This window comes from Zeugodacus cucurbitae, chromosome 5 (genome assembly GCF_028554725.1).
Source record: "Zeugodacus cucurbitae isolate PBARC_wt_2022May chromosome 5, idZeuCucr1.2, whole genome shotgun sequence".
Taxonomy (NCBI): Eukaryota; Metazoa; Arthropoda; class Insecta; order Diptera; family Tephritidae; genus Zeugodacus; species Zeugodacus cucurbitae.
In genome coordinates, this window is record NC_071670.1 from 69,220,220 (window position 1) to 69,239,515 (window position 19,296).

Here is a 19,296-nt window from a genome sequence, read left to right on the forward strand (position 1 = left end):
CTCGTCACCCTGATCATTTTAATATACATACATATGTAACCCTATATCTAACTCGTTTAGTTTTAGGGCTTACAACCAACCGTTATGTGAAGAGAGAGTATAAAAATAGTATACACAAATACATAATATATAATACAAAATGTATAAAGAAAAGATTACAGCAATTAATAAATTGTTTGATCACAATTATTTCAGAGGACAATAGTCAATAGAGACCTAATAAAATCAAAAATCATTCTACATACAATGCTGGGTAACAATGTTGCAATTCTAAATCTACCGAGAAAATTAATCGTGGGAAAACTGGAAAAAAATAGACATGAAGAAATAAATTGGCCTTATCATATTTTCGAATTTTGTTTCTTTAACTATGAAGCACAGTTAGAATCATTTGTTTTCTCCGGCACTACAAACTGAATAATCTAAGACACTGTACGTTTACAGTTAGAATCTCTGTATTATGGGTGGCTGATAGTGGACCTCTCATTACGGACGACGCTGTTGTTGGCGTGAACTACTGTCATTTTATGGTTGGCGGTTTTTTCTCATCATAAATTGTGGCTTTGGAATTAATTACACGCATTAAAGACATTTGCGTTAATTTAATTGTGAAATATTGTAAAATTATTTATGCCCCACTAAATTGCCATGTGTTGATATCACACAGCGGTTGATGGTTTCATTTTATTACCATTCTACATATATTTATATATATTTTTTAGAAATCTATGTAGTACACTAACAAAAAAAGAAAAACTATTTTTAAATAGTGCATGATATGCGGTTTAACACAGAGAAACTGTCGTTATTTAGAATGGGTGTTCCTCAATGGAATCTATAAATGTAAAAGTGAACCAGTGCGTTTAATTCTTATTCAAAACGATCTTCTAATTTAGTTTAGCGTACCGACGATCTTTAGAGCACTGTTGGTTGCACAGTAAGTGAAATCTTGCGTGACCAGAATAGAAATTCAATCATACAATCTAGTAACTAACCTCAAGAACACGACAAAGGTTTTTTTTACTAATTTTTTAACGTTTAAAAATCGCAATTAAATAATGCGTCTAGAGAAGAGCAAAGGCAACATTTATCCTCATTGAGATCTTAAAGCAATTCTATATGTCTATTAATGTTTGTTGAGATGAGAGTGGTGAATTTTGAGTTGCTGATCGAACGCCCAACGCAAAGTACTCGTATTCGCGTTAGTTTGTTAGATAAGTTAATTACAAGTTTTTAGAAGAGTGAATCAAGTACATATTCAAGTATATTATATTCAAGTGAAAACGTTTTGCTATGAACGAAAGTGACTGGGAAATTTATTTTTAACGCGGAATTCTATGTAGGGCGATTGGCGTATATTAAAGTGCAACCTTTGGCCAAAAACATTTCAGTTAGTGAAATGCACGGAACGTTTCGGTGTGCTTACTTCGTTCGGCGTTAAGAGATATTGTGAAAATTTATTGTATTAACATAATATATAGAACTCGTAAAAATGGTTATCAAAAGATCCAAACAATACTTTTGTGCCCGATTATTTGAATGCGGAGTTTTTCGCCACCGCACTTGAAGAAGGTTTGCGTGAAATCCATGTGACGGTTAAAGCAGTGGCTTTCGAATGGGGCAGCAACCCCGGTAATAATTATTGCTCAAGCATCTATCGCTTCTTGGTTGATTTTGAGCGTGGAGGTGAGGATGCTAAGACGCCGCTGCACGAGCAGCGATCTTCTTCTTCTTGACTGGGTAGAAAAATTGCACCTTTTCCACGATAATTTCAAACCCATATGCGCACACTTGGCAGATCATCGTGAGGGCGATCGCATCATTGTAATGAATCATGGTGACCTCTAAACAGGAAATACCATGTTCGCGCCTACGCGCCTACATATCTTCGTAAGTACTTTATCTTTTCTCAATGTCAAAATTTAATTTACTTATTCATTCATCTATTGTAAACGTTCAGATGGACTTCCAATTTAATTTCTACAACTGCGATCTCAACTTACATATTTCTCGACACAATTATTCGTCTGAATATGCTGAAGGAAAGACGCGACGATCTCATAATCGTGTATTATAAATCATTCAAAGAGACGTTAGAATTCTTACATTACATTGCGCTCTCGCGAACTATATGGCCTTTTCGTTGTTCGATTTTCTGCCAAGTTACTAGTTACAAGAAAGTTGACGTTGCCAATCCTCTAAACCTCTTGCTAGAACTTCCACTAACCCAAATATACACCCAATATGGTAATGAAATCCATCTTGACCTTGGTTTAATCCCCATAAACCTATTTTAATAAAATTTTACCAACACCTGACCACGCCTTTGAACATTACTCTCCTACGAGTGTATGTATAATAATGTTCGCTTATACCCGAACTAGGCTCTTTCTTACTTGTTAGCAAACTTAGTACGTATTGTGATTGAAAACGCTATGATAATTATTATGTACATACATACATACATATGTATATGCGTTACAGCTAACACTAACTATTTGTCTCTCCCTCTCTTTATGTCTTTACGATGGGTAGTATAACTATAAAGACACTAAATTCAATAAATATTTTTTCAACAAATAAATGTGGCTTATATCACATGCATTACACAAATATTTATGAAAGATTTGCGGATTTGTAAACAATAAACAATAACAAACTCATAAGATAACTGGAAACAAACGAAAAATTACTTCTCTCCAGCTCCTCATGCATTAAGTTCGCAACACACTTATTATAGGTACGATAGCCGACGAATAGTAATAATTCTATAGAAGACCCAGCGACCTGCATTGTGAATGCAACAAGTTAGTTGGCTTGGCAACGTTCCAATTTCGCTCATATACTCTACCTGCCTCCTCAGAATGAGAAAGAACTCGTTAATTAAGTCTCTAAATATTGTTAAACTCGTCTCTTCATATTATATTTTGATGTATGTATGTATGTAATATCTATAACTATCTTTACTAGTTTTAAATATTACAAACAACTGTTGGGTGTACAAAACTATATTACTCTGTGCAACATGTTGCGAGAGTATAAAAACATGGCACTTATCAAGCAGCAAAGTATACTCTCTATATGAGTGATGTAAGTTTATTATGTTTAATAAGAATAGGGAATCAAGTAAGTAATTAAGAAAGTTTTACTATATAACAATATGAATTTCATTTTATGGCTGGATTTTTTCTATAAAGTACAATATTTAGGCAAAAACATCTTAGTCTAGTAAATCGCCCAAAGCGTTTCGATTAGAGTACTTCGTTCATGACTTTAAATACTGAAGCAAAAAAAAAAATAAACAAAATATAAAGAACTCATAAAAATGGTTATCAAGAATCCAAATAATATTATTGTGCCCGAGTATTTGAATGAGGAGTTTTTCGTGGCCGCGCTCGAGGAGGGTTTGCGCGAAATCAAGCTAACGGTTAGTGAAGTTACCTTCGAATGGGGCAGCAATCCCGGTGATAATTATTGTTCGCGCATCTATCGCGTTTTGGTCTCCTATGAGCGCCTAGTTGAGGATGAGGAGCAACCGGTGCAAGAGCAGCGGTCGCTAATTGTCAAAACCATACCGGTTTCGAAAGACACACATTTCCTCGAGGATTTGGGTGTATTCCTTAAGGAGAAATTGACTTACTTGGATGTGTTGCCACGATTGGAAATACTTGTTGGTGGTCCGAGATTCAGTGCCTCGTTAGTATGCAATTGCTTAATAAAATTCTAGACAAATGAAAGTGTAGTGATTTTATCGGATATTCTAAATTGTGAAATTTTTATTTTTTCTGCTTAGCTGTTATTATGCAATCAAAGCACCCACTCGCACCATTGTGCTTACTGATTTGAAAACCGATGGCTTTGCGGTTGCATCGCGACAGGAACAACTCGATTGGGAACACTGTGAATTGATCCTGCAACAAACAGGACGCCTGCATGCGACGTCAATGGTTTTGGCTCAGCGAGTAAGTATAAGCAAACCGTATCGAAATAATCATTAATATATTTATTTGTTAAATATTCCACCTCGACCATTTTAACATTTCGTAACATATACACGTGTTCTTTTTTCAATTCAGTGCAAATAGTTATCAAGTAAATACCATTTTAGGATCCTGAAATCACTAAGCGATTTGTGAGCGGTTTGCTTTGCATGAAGGGTGTAATAAAAAATGAAACCTTTATAAAAGTCTTTGGAGGCAGCTTGAAGCAACTAGCCAACAACGCAGCCGAATGGCCTGGTTTTGAAAAGATAGCACAAAAATTGCACCGTTTTCACGATAATTTCAATTCCATATGCGCACACTTGGCAGATCGTCGTGAAGGTGATCGTATTGTTGTAATGAACCATGGTGATCTCTGGATAACAAATTTCATGTACGCCTATGATGATCCCAAGCAACCCGAGAAGCCTACGCGCGCTATTTTCGTAAGTACTATTTCAATTCACAACCGTTTTTTATACTTTCGTTTCACATGCGAGCGCCCATAATTTATTCATTCATCAAGGTTTTGTGAATTTGCAGGTGGATTTCCAACTTAATTTCTACGGCAGCCCCGGTTGCGATCTCAATTTTTTCCTCAACACAAGTGTACGTCTGAATTTACTGAAAGAACGACGCGACGATCTCATAAATGTGTATTACAAAACATTCAAGGAGACACTGGAATTCTTACATTACGACAGTATACCGACTTTGGAAGATCTCAAGTACGAGTTGCGCTCTCGTGAACTTTATGGTCTTTTCGGTTTGTTCAGTTTTCTGCCCCTAATTTCCATACCAAAAGAGTTATCTGAAAATAACAGTATTGACAATTTTATGGATGAGGAATTCGCACGTTCAAAATTCAAAAAAATATTTGCTCAGGAACGTCTGCAAGCTCAGCTAAAATATGGACTGAAGCGCTTGGATGATTTGGGTGTGTTGGACGAATTTTAGTTTAAATAGAATATTTAATGAAGACCAAACCATATGCTTTTACAATAAAAGAGTCAGAATTACGACACGAGTTCAATTACAGGATAATAGTCCACAGAAACATTTGTAGTTAAACAGTTTTTAGAAATTTGGCGTGATACCGTTCTCTAATCGGTTTATGCTTGATGTGGATTGTAAATTTAATTGGTATAGAAAATGGCAATGGATGGGACACCTCCAACTTTTGGATCAAACCTCATATCTCATGAATAACACGACCAAATTATCTCACAGTATTTCTATTTATTGGTTCCTTCCAATTACACTAATGTGATAAATATGTATGTGTGTAATTGATGCTCCGGTCTTGTTAGTACTTCGTTTTTATATGGTGGGTCTCAACCCCAGCACACAACCGCAGAAACGGGTTTACTTTCTCACAGGATACTTGGGTCTTAAACCGGAAGTCGTGAGCTGCTTGAACCATGTATAGAAGAATCGTTTCTGGCCACTCCCAAGTGAATGACAATCAAAAACTTTCCTCATTTACGTGAACACATGATCCCATTCTCCATGTGATAAATATAGTGATTTTGATTAGTTATTGATTGTGATAGAAATATCTCAGACATGAAAAAATTTAATTACTGCTAAAGCTTTTCCAATCCCTGAAGATATTTTCCCAACACTGAGCATTGAAAATTACCGGAATATATGCGTTTTGAGTGAAACCTTGTTTGTCTATAATCAAAACTCAATCATCAAACCAGATATATCAAGTCTAATCACAAAATCACTACAGTTATGATTATGACTAATCTCCAGCTGACACTATTTTTGTACTCTCGCAACAAAGTTGCTAAGGAGAGTATTATAGTTTTGTTCCCATAACGGTTGTTTGTGTTTGTGTGGACGTCCGTCTGTCCGCGCAAGCGATAACTTGAGTAAAAATTGAGATATCTTAATGAAGCTTGGGACACATATTCTTTGGCGTTAACTCACTAACGAAAAACTCAGGAAACACTAAATTTTACATAAGAAATGGCATATGGAAGCTGCACTCAGATTTTTTTTACAAAATGGGAAATGGGCGTGGCATCGCCACCTTCTCAGGAACTACTCGACCGATTTCAATGAAATTCGGTATATGACACTTTCTTGACAACCTGATGACACGAGTGGAATATGGGCGAAATCGGCACACAACCACGCCTACTTCCCATATAACTCAATTTTGAATTCCATCTGATTCGTTCACTTTATAATTTATACATTAGAAACCAATGAAGATAGCGGAATAAAACTTTACACAAATACTGTATTTGAGCTGTGACATAACTTGTGGAAAAATTGTCAAAATCGGATCATGACTAATTTTTCACCGAAAATATCGGTATCAAAAAATGGGGTCATAACATCTCCTACCTCCCGATTATAGGTAATATAAAATTAAGTGAGCGTATAGTCTTCTATATATTGCATCTTGGTGGTGAAAACGAGTGAAATCGGTTCAGGAATTACCTCAGTCCCCATATACTATTTATGATGAGTTTCGTTATTCTATTGAACTTTATGCCGAATATATGGGTCGAATTGTGTTATCATTATAAAATTACATCAATAAATTGCGAGTGTATAAAAGGTTCGGTTGCACCCGAACTTAACCTTTCCTTACTTGTTTCTTTTAATGTCAAAGCAAATACACTCATTCATGACGCTCAAAAGATATTTTGGTTTGTAAGCTAGAGGCCAAGTGTCTTCATTATTGCCAAATTTTGACAATTCTGATCTCATTGATGTCCAACGAACATAGTACACGTAAGTAATTTGTAAGAGTATTTATATCTGTGCGTGTGAGCATCTAATTTAAAATTTTTAGCACGTAATTCTAATTAGTTAGAAAAATGCAAATCATTGTTATTTTTTGACAACAGGTTGGCGCGTGTTACGAACATCTGAAAAGTAATAATAGTAAGGAAGAGCTAATTTCACATACAACCGAACATTGTTTGGAATTTATAAGAAGCGTGCAAAATATTCTCTCCTGCCAACAATATTATAGCATTAAAAATGAGTTTGGACTGCATTTGACTTTCATTATAAGACGAAATTTTCAACCGATTGTCACAGTTTTAGTATCAATACGAGGGCTGCTATATATATTTCTGGCCTAGGCAACACTAAGTGTTGCCAGGTGCAATCTGACATTTCCATTGGAAAGTTTGACATTTTTTAGCATAACATCACTCAGAACGTTTTGTCATTTAATCGTGAATTGTTTTATTTACAGGGAATTAAAAAATTCATCTCGGCCAAAAAAATGGTATTAACTCGTGAACATTTTCGTGCGATCATTTTTCACAATTTTCGACGTGGATTATCGCGACAAGAGTGCATCGATGAACTAAAATCTTTGTATGGCTATGAAGCACCATCCTATAGCACTGTGAAAAACTGGTACAACGAATTCAAACGTGGCCGACGCTCGCTCAAAGACGAATTCCGTGAAGGTCGTCCAAAAACAGCCGTTGTGCCAGAAAACATCGATGCCGTACGTGAACTGATAATACAAGACCGCCATGTAACATACCTTCAGATAGACGCATGCCTATGCATTTCTCCCACCAGCATACATTCGATATTGCATGAACACCTGGCCGTAAAAAAGGTTTGTTCTCGTTGGATGCCGCACAATTTGACAATCGCTCAAACAAAGTGCTTCGAAAATTGGTTTGAGCGCATGCAAAAATGTATAAATCTTGATGGAGAATATTTTGAAAAACAATAAAACCATTTTCGTTGATAAATATTCCTATTTTCATTATTAGGCCAGAAATATATATAGCAGCCCTCGTATATAGGAAAAAAATTACTTATTTTACCAGTCTACTTGAATAACGAAAAGGGTCCGTTCCGAGATTGTTCATTTTTAACAACAAGCTGCATTGTGGTCAAAGATACACTATAATACTCTTTGTAGCATGTTGCCAGAGTATAAAAATACTATGTAATAATAATTAAGATTTCTTAAATTTGGAAGTATATTCTCCATAAATACGACTCGGTTATTTAACCGGAGACTTGATGATTATATGCCATTTTATCTGCTTTTAATAGCTCGCAGATATACTTATATTATAATTTATGCTAATATATTATTATCTTATTTGGATACACGCGATCATTATGCCTATAATTATATTTAGGTGGTTTAGATAATAATAAACACGCTTATTAAATTTTGTTCAAATAATTATTTTAATTCATAATGACTTATATTTAGCTTAGCAAATGCAAAGTGGACGTGTTTGAGCAAATAAAATTATCGTGGGAACAGAAACAAGTTATATAATAAATATGTTATATGAACTACAAATGGATGCACGCTTAAGCATGCGAAAATAGTGAAATAGTCTAATTTATAATGATTCAGCAATATTCAGCAGGTCCGTACCAATAATCTGATAAGATTTCGTTTATCTAATGCACATAGTACGGTTTCTTGAGGTACTTGATACTCATGCGCCCAAATTAAACTTTCTTTTCTTGACGTAAATAGAATTAAACCAAGCCAAACACTTTTTAACAAATGATATTACTTGTAACAAACTAAGGGAGATGAAGCTTGAGGCAGTCAGGGTTGAACCTTTTAAGCCACAAATACACTAAAGTACATATTTGAAGTTAAAACATTAGTGAGATATTCTGGCAACGACACAGTCCACGAGTCAGGTCATGAAGCAACCGAAACGGATCTGAATTTTTACCCTGCCAAAGACTGTCAAATCGGCAACATTCTTGGACATTTTTTGAGAAATATTTTCTGGCGCTGAAACAACGACAATAGTAGTAGTAGCTTAAACATATATATGATATATTGGATCCACCAATTTTAAATAACGAAGTATTTAGAGAACCTTCTTTTTATGAAAAATTATTATAAATGTCTCCAACTAAAGATCGATGTAAAATTTCAACTCAAGCCCTTCATTTTCTGCAACGTATAACTGTACATATGTAGATATAACGGGGTAATATACATATAGTGGTGCGGGGAAAACTCAAGCTACCTGGCTACGTCGGTCAATGATTGTTTGAGTCTGAGTCTGCGCAAATGTTGTTTAATGATCGTTGTTCTAAATCTAAGAACACCTTCACTGCGCTTATCGGATGCTCTGCTTCGGGATGCATTCCGTTACCACTTGTAATTTTTTGTTTTTTAAATCAATTTTTGTTTTCCGATTTTGATTTGAGAGTGCAATGTATTTTTTATTCCCACAACTCTCAGTTTTCATTGTTTCTCTTTATTCATAATCACAAAAATTATCTTCGTTAATGCATATAATTGAATTGAATTGGTGAATCATAATGCGTTTCCGCAAAACTTCAGAAAGAAATTTCGCAAAAATATGTCTGCACGATTAAATAGTGAATTTCCCAATACGGATTTCATGATTTTCTGCAGAATTGCAAACATACTTCAAACAAACGTTATTAAAATATACCTAATCGGAAACGGCAATAGCTTAATTAAACGGTTTTTTACTGATTTGAATCATTCGAAGAGATATAAACAATTGTGTAGCCGCTTTCAATTGCACATACATATGTATCTCGTAAACAATTTTTGATGAGTTCATTTTCATATTTATCATATATTCTATACAGGTGTACGTCTACAATTGCGTAGTGCTAATCGCAATCTCTGATGAACTGCTAATTATTCAATATTCATGACGATAGTAAATCTATCGCTATTTCTAGACAGTTATCTAAAAGAAGTGCCGCGCATGCATCGATAATTTTATTATCATATCATTATATTGATTTTTAAAGAGAAAAGAAAAAAAAATATTTTTCACACTTCATTAAACAGCATACTAAGTTCTGGTTTTGGTCTCAGAGATTTTAAAGGATTTCGATTTCGAACTTGAGTCAACCGAGCAAACGTAAAATATATCGGCAAAGGCATGGATAATCTGATTTTTTTTTTGCCTTGGAGAGTGGCGAATCGAACAAAAAACTGGCACAAATCAAATTGAAGCTTTGCAAAGCTTTACTCAGATTTTTGATCGAATTAACAGATAATACAATATAGTATAAAAGGCATTGAGTATTTTAGACAGCCCTTACTTTTTATTATAAATCTTATAAATATGTTTCATTGGCGACTCAGAGATGACTATTTTAACTAGAAATGAAGGTAAACATTTGAGGTGGTCCAAAAATCTGAGAATTGTCTTGTAAACTTATTTTGTTTATAGTGACAGTCGTATTTAAAGATATTTAGCCAAATATTTTGTGGAATATTATTGAAAAAAAAATCATTATTAAGGGTATAAAGAGCAAAACCAATCATTCACACATCTTTTGAGATAAATAATTCATAATACAGTATACTCTCGAAATAAATTCTCAGAAAGTAAATAATCGCGGAAAAGTTAATCACCTTTAAGATTACACATGCACCTCGAAAAAGTAAATTTATAAATTTACTTTTCAGAGAGTGTGATAAAAAATTCGAAACGAAGCAAGCAGCGTTTTTTACAATGTTGCAAAAACACTTACTCTCTTGTTTATCGCGTCTTTTTAGTAAATAAACTCTCCTACTTGATCCACTGGTTTAAAAATGAAAACGATGCAAATCAGGTGTCAGACTTTTTGAATTGTCGTACAAAAATGGTCAGAAAATATATTGCAAGAGAAAAAAACAAAAGAATATTCAAGATTTTTTCTCCTCATAGTAAATACATATGTATGTATGTAAATGTAAATATGTTTTTCATGTAAATCCATATGTTTTATTGAAGCAAATAAATGAATGAATTTTTTAAGTTTAAAAATGCATTTAATATTATAAAAACAGATAATTTATGTATATATTTGGAAAAGTAAATTATTCGAAAAAGTAAATTACCCAAAATACCAATCGATTTACTTTTCGAGAGTATACTGTAATGATTGCTTAATTTACAAAACTCGGACGAGCTGCTCACGCATTTGCATAAACAATTTGAAAATATGTATTTATATTGACAAAACCAGTTAGTTTAAAAGTTCGTGAATTTCTCTTATTTCTTAGCGTCAATATATGGCTCTCAAATCTAAAACAGTTATCACTTGAGTGTACGAAATTAATATGGGCAAATATATGTATATATGTATGTATACAAGCTCACCTATTTTAGGAAATAATTGAAAAGTATTATCTTGAGTTATGGTGTTGACTTTTATACAAAACAATGACAATGAATAAAAAATATATTTTTCTATCTCTGTATGTTTGAACTCTCTGTCAATATACGAATTGACATCAGTTGGAGAGATTTTTTTCCATAGATGCAACTGAGTAAATATCTGGAAAACAAATAACGGTAGCTGAGTCAATAAGAAGCCCCACAAAATCTGATGTTCCCAGCAAGAAGTGATGAGTGTCAGCTCAAGTCAACTAAGATGAGTAATTAATTTGCTGAGGTTTAAAGCTTGACCTCGTCAACCTGTATTCGGGTAGTCATTGTTGTCATTATAACGACAGACTTTAAAATTGTTCATAATGAAATTAATGAAAATATTTAATGATATGATTTTAAATAAAAATTATTTATTTTCAAAACAAAGTTCGCATACATTTTAAATTCGGTTATAAAATAATTTTCATTCCTTTTTTCACTTACGTGATAATTACTTAGAACAGGCATTAACAATTTCAAAAATCACATAGCCGTCAACAGCGGTAATAAACACCGTAGCTGCCTACAAAATATAACAATATTAGATAATTATGTTACATTGTAGATACTTGAGTAGATAAAGGCAGATGATAAGATATTCAACCACACGCGTTAACTCCAAAATTGATAACATATTTTAGAATTGCATTGAATGGCAAAGATAAGGGGGTGTGCGAGCGCATACGATCTAGCACCGCGAGCACTGAAGAGCGGAATTTGCGCTCACCTTGGTACGACTGATATCTAGTATAAAGCACAGCATAAACAAAATTTGCAAAATTTATCACTTCGAAAAGATGAAACAATGTATTATTACCTATATGTAGATAGTAATGAAGAACACTATCAAAGCACCAGCTCTGAATAGATGTATACGAACATGACTTGGCATAATTTTCGCAGTTATGTCACATTGGTCAATATTTATAAATAAGCGTAAGGTGCACTGATTGAAATTTGCATATCAACAGAACGAACGCATGCGAAGCAAATCATATCACTGATAACCGATCCGAATAGTTAAGCGAACCGCTGTCGAGCTCGCAGTCGCTCATCAGAAGTATACTCATTCGAGAGTGAAGCGAGTATACGAGTGTGTGAGAAAGTTTTGCTTTGAACCAAAGTGGCTAGAAATTTAATTTTATCGCTGAATTTTAAGTGCGGTTTGGCGCGTCTATTAAAGCGCAATATTTGGCCAAAACATTTCAGTTTAGTGAAACGCACGAAACATTTCGGGTTGCTTGATTCGTACGCGGCTAAGAGATAGTGTAAATAGAAAAAAAAAGTTATATTAGCAATAAATTTATAGAGCTCATAAAAATGGTTATCAAAAATCCAAACAATATTTTCGTGCCAGATTATTTGAATGAGGAGTTTTTCGTGGCCGCGCTTGAGGAGGGTTTACGCGAAATCAAGCTAACGGTTAATGAAGTGACCTTCGAATGGGGCAGCAATCCCGGTGATAATTATTGCTCGCGCATCTATCGCGTTTTGGTCTCCTATGAGCGCCTAGTTGAGGATGAGGAGCAGCCGGTGCAAGAGCAGCGGTCGCTAATTGTCAAAACCATACCGGTCACGAAAGACACACGTTTCCTCGAGGACGTCGGTGTATTCCTTAAGGAGAAATTGACCTACTTGGATGTCTTGCCACGATTGGAAATACTTGTTGGTGGTTCGAGATTCAGTGCCTCGTTAGTATGCAATAGCTCAATAAAATTCTAGACAAATGAAAGTGTAGTGATTTTATCGGATATTCTAAATTGTGAAATTTTTATTTTTTCTGCTTAGCTGTTATTATGCAATCAAAGCACCCACTCGCACCATTGTGCTTACTGATTTGAAACCCGATGGCTTTGCAGTTGCATCGCGACAGGAACAACTCGATTGGGATCATTCTGAATTGATCCTTCAACAAACGGGACGCCTGCATGCCACTTCAATGGTTTTGGCCCAGCGAGTAAGTATATTGAATACCGAACGTATTATTCCACGATATATAATTAGAGTTATTCAGAACAACGATTTTGAGATACCGCTATTTCCCATCCCCCAACAGAAGTGGCTACCAATCTAAATTATTAATTTGTGAAACAAAAGTGTTACAAATTTTGAAATTAAAGTAAATTTGTTCTATAAATGTATACCTTTAAATATAATTTCTTTATCAATGCATCGCCAAAAGTTTCAAACATTGTGATTGTACTATAAATATCGATTTTAGGATCCCGACATTACCAAACGAATTGTCAACGGTATGCTGTGCAAACAGACTATCTTAAAGAGTGATACCTATCTGAATATGTTCGGTGGTACCCTGAAACATTTGGCCAATAACGCAGCCGAGTGGCCTGGTTTTGAAAAAATCGCACAAAAATTGCACCATTTCCACGATAATTTCAAGTCCATATGCGCACACTTGGCAGACCAACGTGAAGGTGATCGTATTGTTGTAATGAACCATGGTGATCTCTGGACAACAAATTTCATGTACGCCTATGATGATCCCAAGCAACCCGAGAAGCCTACGCGCGCTATTTTCGTAAGTACTATTTCAATTCACAACCGTTTCACATGCGAGCGCCCATAATTTATTCATTCATCAAGGTTTTGTGAATTTGCAGGTGGACTTCCAACTTAATTTCTACGGCAGCCCTGGTTGCGATCTCAACTTCTTCCTGAACACAAGTGTTCGTTTGAATTTGCTGAAGGAAAGACGAGACGATCTCATAAATGTGTATTATAAAACATTCAAGGAGACACTGGAATTCTTACATTACGACAGTATACCGACTTTGGAAGATCTTAAGTACGAGTTGCGCTCTCGTGAACTTTATGGTCTTTTCGGTTTGTTCGGTTTTCTGCCCATAGTTACCATGCCAAAAGAATTATCTGAAGATAACAGTATTGACAATTTTATGGATGAGGAATTCGCACGTTCAAAATTCAAAAAAATATTTGCACAGGAACGTCTGCAAGCTCAGCTAAAATATGGACTGAAGCGCTTGGATGATTTGGGTGTGTTGGACGAATTTTAGTTTCTATAAAATATTTCGTAGAAAAAAATGCATGCTGCTGAGGATGTAAATATGTATATATTAATGTAGAATATAGAGAGTTTAGTTAAAATTTTAGTCGTGACGAAAATAAAGAATTGTGTATGAAAGATCAACCAGAAATATGTTTCTTTTATATTTTTTGGTAAAATAAATAAATTAATAAAAATATATTAAAATTTAATTATTTCAAAAATGTTTTCTTAAGCGCATTAAACGTAGGAGGATTTCAAGATATGTAAATCTTTAGTGAAGGCACTTCCCGGGAAGTTTTTGCAAGATTTTGCTCATTTTCATTTCTTGATAAGTAGTAACTCTAATCTAAATTAATTTTAAATTAAAAACATTTAGAAAACTTTTCGGAAACCTCTCGGAAATTGAGGTATTTATGTAAATAGTAATGAAATCGCATTTTTTATCTTAAAATGAACTATATTTCAAAAATTTCTTTTGATGGCATGCGGCAAAAAAAAAATAAAAAATTATATAATGCAGTCTCTTCCAAAGCGGCAATTGTTAGTAAATTAGATTCCTACAATAAAAATTGAATCAAAGCTATTCGCAACATACGTCTAATGAATAGACTTATTATTCAAGCTGCCCTCGATGATGTATTAACTTTGATTAGAAATGTCAATCAGTATGTGAATATATGCAGTGGAACTCTGCATATTAAGCCCAAAGACGGCACAACTCATCAATTGAAACCAATTAAACCGAAAGGCAATTGTAATGCGCTCAATTTTACCGAAAGTACTGAATGTACAGATTTCATAAATCTGCAATTACAGCGGATTTTATATAAAAACGCAATCCAACTGTAGGAAATAGTTTCAATTGAAAAGTATCAGAGTGAGCTTGTTGCGGAAACACAGAGACAGAAATGGCGACCTTTGCGATCGGTGAAATACCAAACTATTTCAATATGGAGTTCTTTAAGAGAGCACTAGAGAACGGTTTGCGCATGGGCGATCTTAAAATATTGGGTATATCCATAGAGAATCTAACGATAGGTGGCGAAAATTACTGCAGCAACATATTTCGAGCGACTATCAAGTACAAAACCTGCGACGATCAGCAAAGCGAACAGACGATAATAGTAAAAAATATGCCGAAACAAAAGCAAAGTGTACTTAGTCGCTTGAACATCTATCGAAAGGAGACCATCTTCTATTTGGATATTAAACCAAAAATGGAGGCGCTCATGTGGTACTTGGATAAACCATGGAGCTTGGCAGCAAGGTTGCAATTATAATACGTAGGAAAAAGTGAGGCTATACAGTTATTATATTCATAAATTTAGGCACTTTCACTCCACCACCGAACCGGAGCAGAATATTATGTTCGAGGATCTAAGTATGTTGGGTTTTACGTTGGAGAGTCGACAAGTGGGACTTGATTTGGCGCATGCGCAAATTGTTATGAAAAAGTTGGGCGAATACCATGCGCTTACGATGTTGATGGCCGAGAGGGTAAATATAAAAGACGAAAAACAAAAAGGCATACAATAAGTATTATTTCTAATATAATTCCAAATTTATATTTTTATACCGCTTTAGTCCCCCGAGATTATTATAGATCATTTTGCCTTCGGTCTGCTGAATATAGAGTCGATCAAGAAGGAAGCTTTTAAAGCTTTATTCGGTGCACAGCTTTTAAAGCTCGCCACACTTATTGCCGAAACCCCCACGATGGAACCAATATCAAAAAAATTATTAAAATATTACGATCACTTCACAGAACGCATACTTGAGTCCATTTATCCACTAAGAGGTCATGTGAATGTGTTAAATCATGGCGATTTGTGGATAAATAATATGTTCTTCAAATACGACAGTAATTCAACGAAATTTAAAGCGCCGAGTGAAGTTAGATTTGTAAGTTTTACGCGTCGTACATTCAAACTCTGTTTTTTAAATTCTAAACACTCAAAATTGCAGATCGATTTTCAGCTGTGCTATTATGGCAGCATTGGCTTCGATATAAATTATTTCTTGAATACCAGTATACAGTTGACTGTAATGAAAAATCATCGTGGATCTTTGATTGAAACTTACTATGAGAGTTTAGTGCGGACTCTCAAAGCTTTGCCTTACAATAAGCCTCTACCGAAATTCACCGATGTTTTGCAGGAGATTGCTCAACGTGAAAGTTTCGGCTTCTTCGTTGCATTCGGATTCTTTCCGCTCATGTCCATGTTTACAATGGATTCGCAGGATAATTCTCTGGAAAAATTCTACGATGAGGAATTTGCTCGTCGCAAAATCGAGTTAATGTTCCAAAGTAATCCACGCACAATGGAGACATTGGAATATTCTTTACAGCGCTTCGATGAATTGAAGGTCTTGGATTGAGTTTTGTAAAATGACATGGTTTGCTTAAATGACTAATAATTAGAGTAGAATATCTTTATTTTTGTAATTTCATTTTCATAAGTGTGTGTTAATGGCGAATCAAGATCGAAAAAATAAATCTAAGCCTCGAGCTTGTAACTTACTTACATTACAAGTACTTACATTAGGTTGAGCCCTTTTCACAGGAGTTTGTGCGTGTTTCTTAGATATCGATTTTATAAATTTTCCACATTAAGATCTGTATTCTGATTAATCATCATATTACTTCCTTCATACCAAATTCAAATTTCTGAATTGAAAATCACAGCAGCCAGGCGAATGAAGGCGACAGCACTGAGAACAAGGCCAACGTGAAGCAGCGGGGGACAAAAACCGTTTCAAGCGACTGCTGTCACTCCACTGCGGTTACGGCGGTCGTCGCCCATCAGCTCACCGCCATCAGTAAAATGGTTACATAGCAATACGCAGCCGCTGAGCTAGCGCTTAGCAAGCTAAGCAACTGACAGACCACTTCGAGCTTACTTAAGGCAAACTTAGTTCGTGGCAAAACGATGCGAAACTGTGTAAACAAAGCGAACTGTGTTGCATTTACTGCTTTGTCGCATGCAACATTGGCATGTTGTTGTTTTATGTGAATGTTGTGACCAAATCTTTTGTTGTAAACGACCGGCATAGTAGATGCGATGGGCTCATACAGATTGTGTTGACAAAATTTGAACGTGACCAAACGGTAGCAGAGTAAAATGCATACCTGAAGCATTGGCAAACATATATTACAACAACCACAGTGTGACCCGCAGTCCTAATGGCAAATACAGTGTTTAAGTTTTCCACTTTTGCAGCAAATATTTTCGAAATCCATATCTAACAGTAGAATATGACAATTGACTATTCCATATACAGCATAGAATGAGGTTCGCGTATACTGAAGACTATTATCCACTGAATTCACGTTCCTGATGTTATGGAATTATTTCAAGGTCGAATAATAATAAAATCGAGAAATTTGAAGTACCTCTTTAATGGTTCTCGTTATATTTTCGGAAATTTTTCCAATTTTAAACCAATTTGTTACCAGCAACTCCACTAGGACCAGATATACGATCCCTAAAGTAAACTGCACTTCGAAACATATAATACTATATAAATTCTTTCGGAATACATACTTTAGTTTGGTCGAAAGTAGGTCATATCAAACTTTTTAGAGGTAGGTATTTTAAATGTACAAAAACGAGAGCAAAACACAGTGATTTTTGCTTAAAATATTCTTCACCCCAAATCCAACCAATAAAAACGAACAAAGTATAAAAGCTGATAGACTGTGGGCGAGATGAAGTAGGAGCCATTTCGGTGCCATGTACTCGACCCGAAACTGCAATCAACATGTAGTTGTACAGTGCCAGCATCACCCCGGCACAGTACTCCCCGCCAACGAAAACACTGCAAACAGAAAACCGAGCTGCACAACCACAAAGCTACGGCGGCGGTAGACAAAAATCGAATCGAATTCGGAAGAAATGGTTCATGCCACGTACCAAGCTTGGGCATTTAACTGATTGCGCCGATTGCCGCAGTGCACAACAGAAAAAACAACGAAAAATACCAACAACTACGGGAGGAGAGAGCAATAACATTACCAACAACAATAATAACATTACATTGAAGATCTGTAAAGTGATTGCAACAGGAGCGACAATTTCACATTCGAAAGTGGCAACAATAGGTGGCGACAGTGGTAACAGCAGTAGCCGTCGCCAGCAAACGTTTGCACCCATTTAGACTTAATATCCACTCAGACAAAGTTTGTTGCCAATCTCACTCACGGTGCTGTTGTCGGTGCATGGTTTCTATGTTGCAACATACGTACCTCAGCCACCCTCACACAATGTAAACATGGCACGATACACGACTTCGCAAACAACAGCAACAGCAGCAACAACAATGCAAACAGTAGCAATACCGCTAGTCAAAACAAAAGCAAACAGTGATGACCATCACTTGACACAGTAGCCAAGGAATCCAGCTGAGTCCTTGTCATCGCGGCCAGCTGCGCTCTTGCCGAGGTGGCAGAGCAATTCTAGGTCGGATCATAATCGTTCGAAATGTACCCAGCTGCGTCATATGCTTATGGAACAGCTGCGTCTTGCATATACTCGCATTGTGTTGGCATCGATGATAACGTTGAATTACAAGCGGATTCATCATTTTACCATTGCAATGAGATAACACAGCGGTAAGAAAGGTGAGGTGTGGTATGCAAAGGTCGGCTTATAAGGAAACATATATTCCCTTCAGAATGACATCTACGGTGAAATCGGGTGGTTATCTGAGGATCGCCAAAAGCTCCGTATCTACCTCTTCTTATTAGAATCAATACTATACCGACTAAGGACCCAAAAGAGGGTATTCCAGACATTTCTGGTGATCTGACTCCTAATATTCGCAACAAGATGGTGAACGTTTTAATAGTCACTAATTGTACCAGAGTCTTATTAAAAGTTTCAAAGCTCACAGTAGTGTAAGTGATCTATGTTGATGTTCTGCGGCTCTGCTTCAGACACTCTTAGGTAGAGATGATTCAATTGAAAATGGTTCGGTCTCTGGTCTTCGATGGCATCTAAGGCAGTAACACTAAGATAATACTTTGTTTTTGAAGTTATTTGAGCTATGAAGCTACAAGTCTTGGCTTTTCAACAAATAATTGTGTATTGAAGCAATCTAGAAAAAGGAACATGTGAGGTAA

The 19,296-nt window shown here is 35.5% G+C and overlaps 4 protein-coding genes across 4 annotated transcripts; all 4 read left to right on the plus strand.

Annotated features, from left to right (window-relative positions):
- The first annotated feature begins 1,196 nt into the window (after window positions 1-1,196).
- Window positions 1,197-3,055, plus strand: LOC105215545 (uncharacterized). The gene is made up of 2 exons (XM_011189512.3): window positions 1,197-1,890; window positions 1,961-3,055. The coding sequence occupies exons 1-2, from the start codon at window positions 1,835-1,837 to the stop codon at window positions 2,295-2,297; spliced, it is 393 nt and encodes a 130-aa protein (XP_011187814.2). The 5' UTR covers window positions 1,197-1,834; the 3' UTR covers window positions 2,298-3,055.
- Window positions 3,056-3,297: 242 nt separating this feature from the next.
- LOC105215544 (uncharacterized) lies at window positions 3,298-4,999 on the plus strand. Its single transcript, XM_011189511.3, has 4 exons — window positions 3,298-3,696; window positions 3,794-3,962; window positions 4,109-4,426; window positions 4,524-4,999. The coding sequence occupies exons 1-4, from the start codon at window positions 3,326-3,328 to the stop codon at window positions 4,935-4,937; spliced, it is 1,272 nt and encodes a 423-aa protein (XP_011187813.2). The 5' UTR covers window positions 3,298-3,325; the 3' UTR covers window positions 4,938-4,999.
- Window positions 5,000-12,224: 7,225 nt separating this feature from the next.
- Window positions 12,225-14,315, plus strand: LOC105215606 (uncharacterized). The gene is made up of 4 exons (XM_054231248.1): window positions 12,225-12,837; window positions 12,935-13,103; window positions 13,368-13,685; window positions 13,768-14,315. Exons 1-4 carry the CDS (start codon window positions 12,467-12,469, stop codon window positions 14,179-14,181), a joined length of 1,272 nt encoding a protein of 423 aa, XP_054087223.1. The 5' UTR covers window positions 12,225-12,466; the 3' UTR covers window positions 14,182-14,315.
- A 146-nt stretch (window positions 14,316-14,461) lies between these two features.
- LOC105215549 (uncharacterized) lies at window positions 14,462-19,049 on the plus strand. The gene is made up of 4 exons (XM_011189520.3): window positions 14,462-15,441; window positions 15,503-15,671; window positions 15,759-16,076; window positions 16,140-19,049. Exons 1-4 carry the CDS (start codon window positions 15,083-15,085, stop codon window positions 16,551-16,553), a joined length of 1,260 nt encoding a protein of 419 aa, XP_011187822.2. The 5' UTR covers window positions 14,462-15,082; the 3' UTR covers window positions 16,554-19,049.
- The last annotated feature ends 247 nt before the right edge of the window (window positions 19,050-19,296 follow it).

Bases quoted from the DNA above. Each gene is read 5' to 3' on its own strand.
- LOC105215606 (XM_054231248.1), top strand. From the start codon at position 12,467: ATGGTTATCAAAAATCCAAACAATATTTTCGTGCCAGATTATTTGAAT. The intron at 12,838-12,934 runs GTTAGTATGCAA...TTTTCTGCTTAG, and splicing joins GGTTCGAGATTCAGTGCCTC to CTGTTATTATGCAATCAAAG. The intron at 13,104-13,367 runs GTAAGTATATTG...TATCGATTTTAG, and splicing joins CAATGGTTTTGGCCCAGCGA to GATCCCGACATTACCAAACG.
- LOC105215545 (XM_011189512.3), top strand. From the start codon at position 1,835: ATGGTGACCTCTAAACAGGAAATACCATGTTCGCGCCTACGCGCCTAC. The intron at 1,891-1,960 runs GTAAGTACTTTA...GTAAACGTTCAG, and splicing joins CTACGCGCCTACATATCTTC to ATGGACTTCCAATTTAATTT.
- LOC105215549 (XM_011189520.3), top strand. From the start codon at position 15,083: ATGGCGACCTTTGCGATCGGTGAAATACCAAACTATTTCAATATGGAG. The intron at 15,672-15,758 runs GTAAATATAAAA...ATACCGCTTTAG, and splicing joins CGATGTTGATGGCCGAGAGG to TCCCCCGAGATTATTATAGA. The intron at 16,077-16,139 runs GTAAGTTTTACG...TCAAAATTGCAG, and splicing joins CGCCGAGTGAAGTTAGATTT to ATCGATTTTCAGCTGTGCTA.
- LOC105215544 (XM_011189511.3), top strand. From the start codon at position 3,326: ATGGTTATCAAGAATCCAAATAATATTATTGTGCCCGAGTATTTGAAT. The intron at 3,697-3,793 runs GTTAGTATGCAA...TTTTCTGCTTAG, and splicing joins GGTCCGAGATTCAGTGCCTC to CTGTTATTATGCAATCAAAG. The intron at 4,427-4,523 runs GTAAGTACTATT...GTGAATTTGCAG, and splicing joins AGCCTACGCGCGCTATTTTC to GTGGATTTCCAACTTAATTT.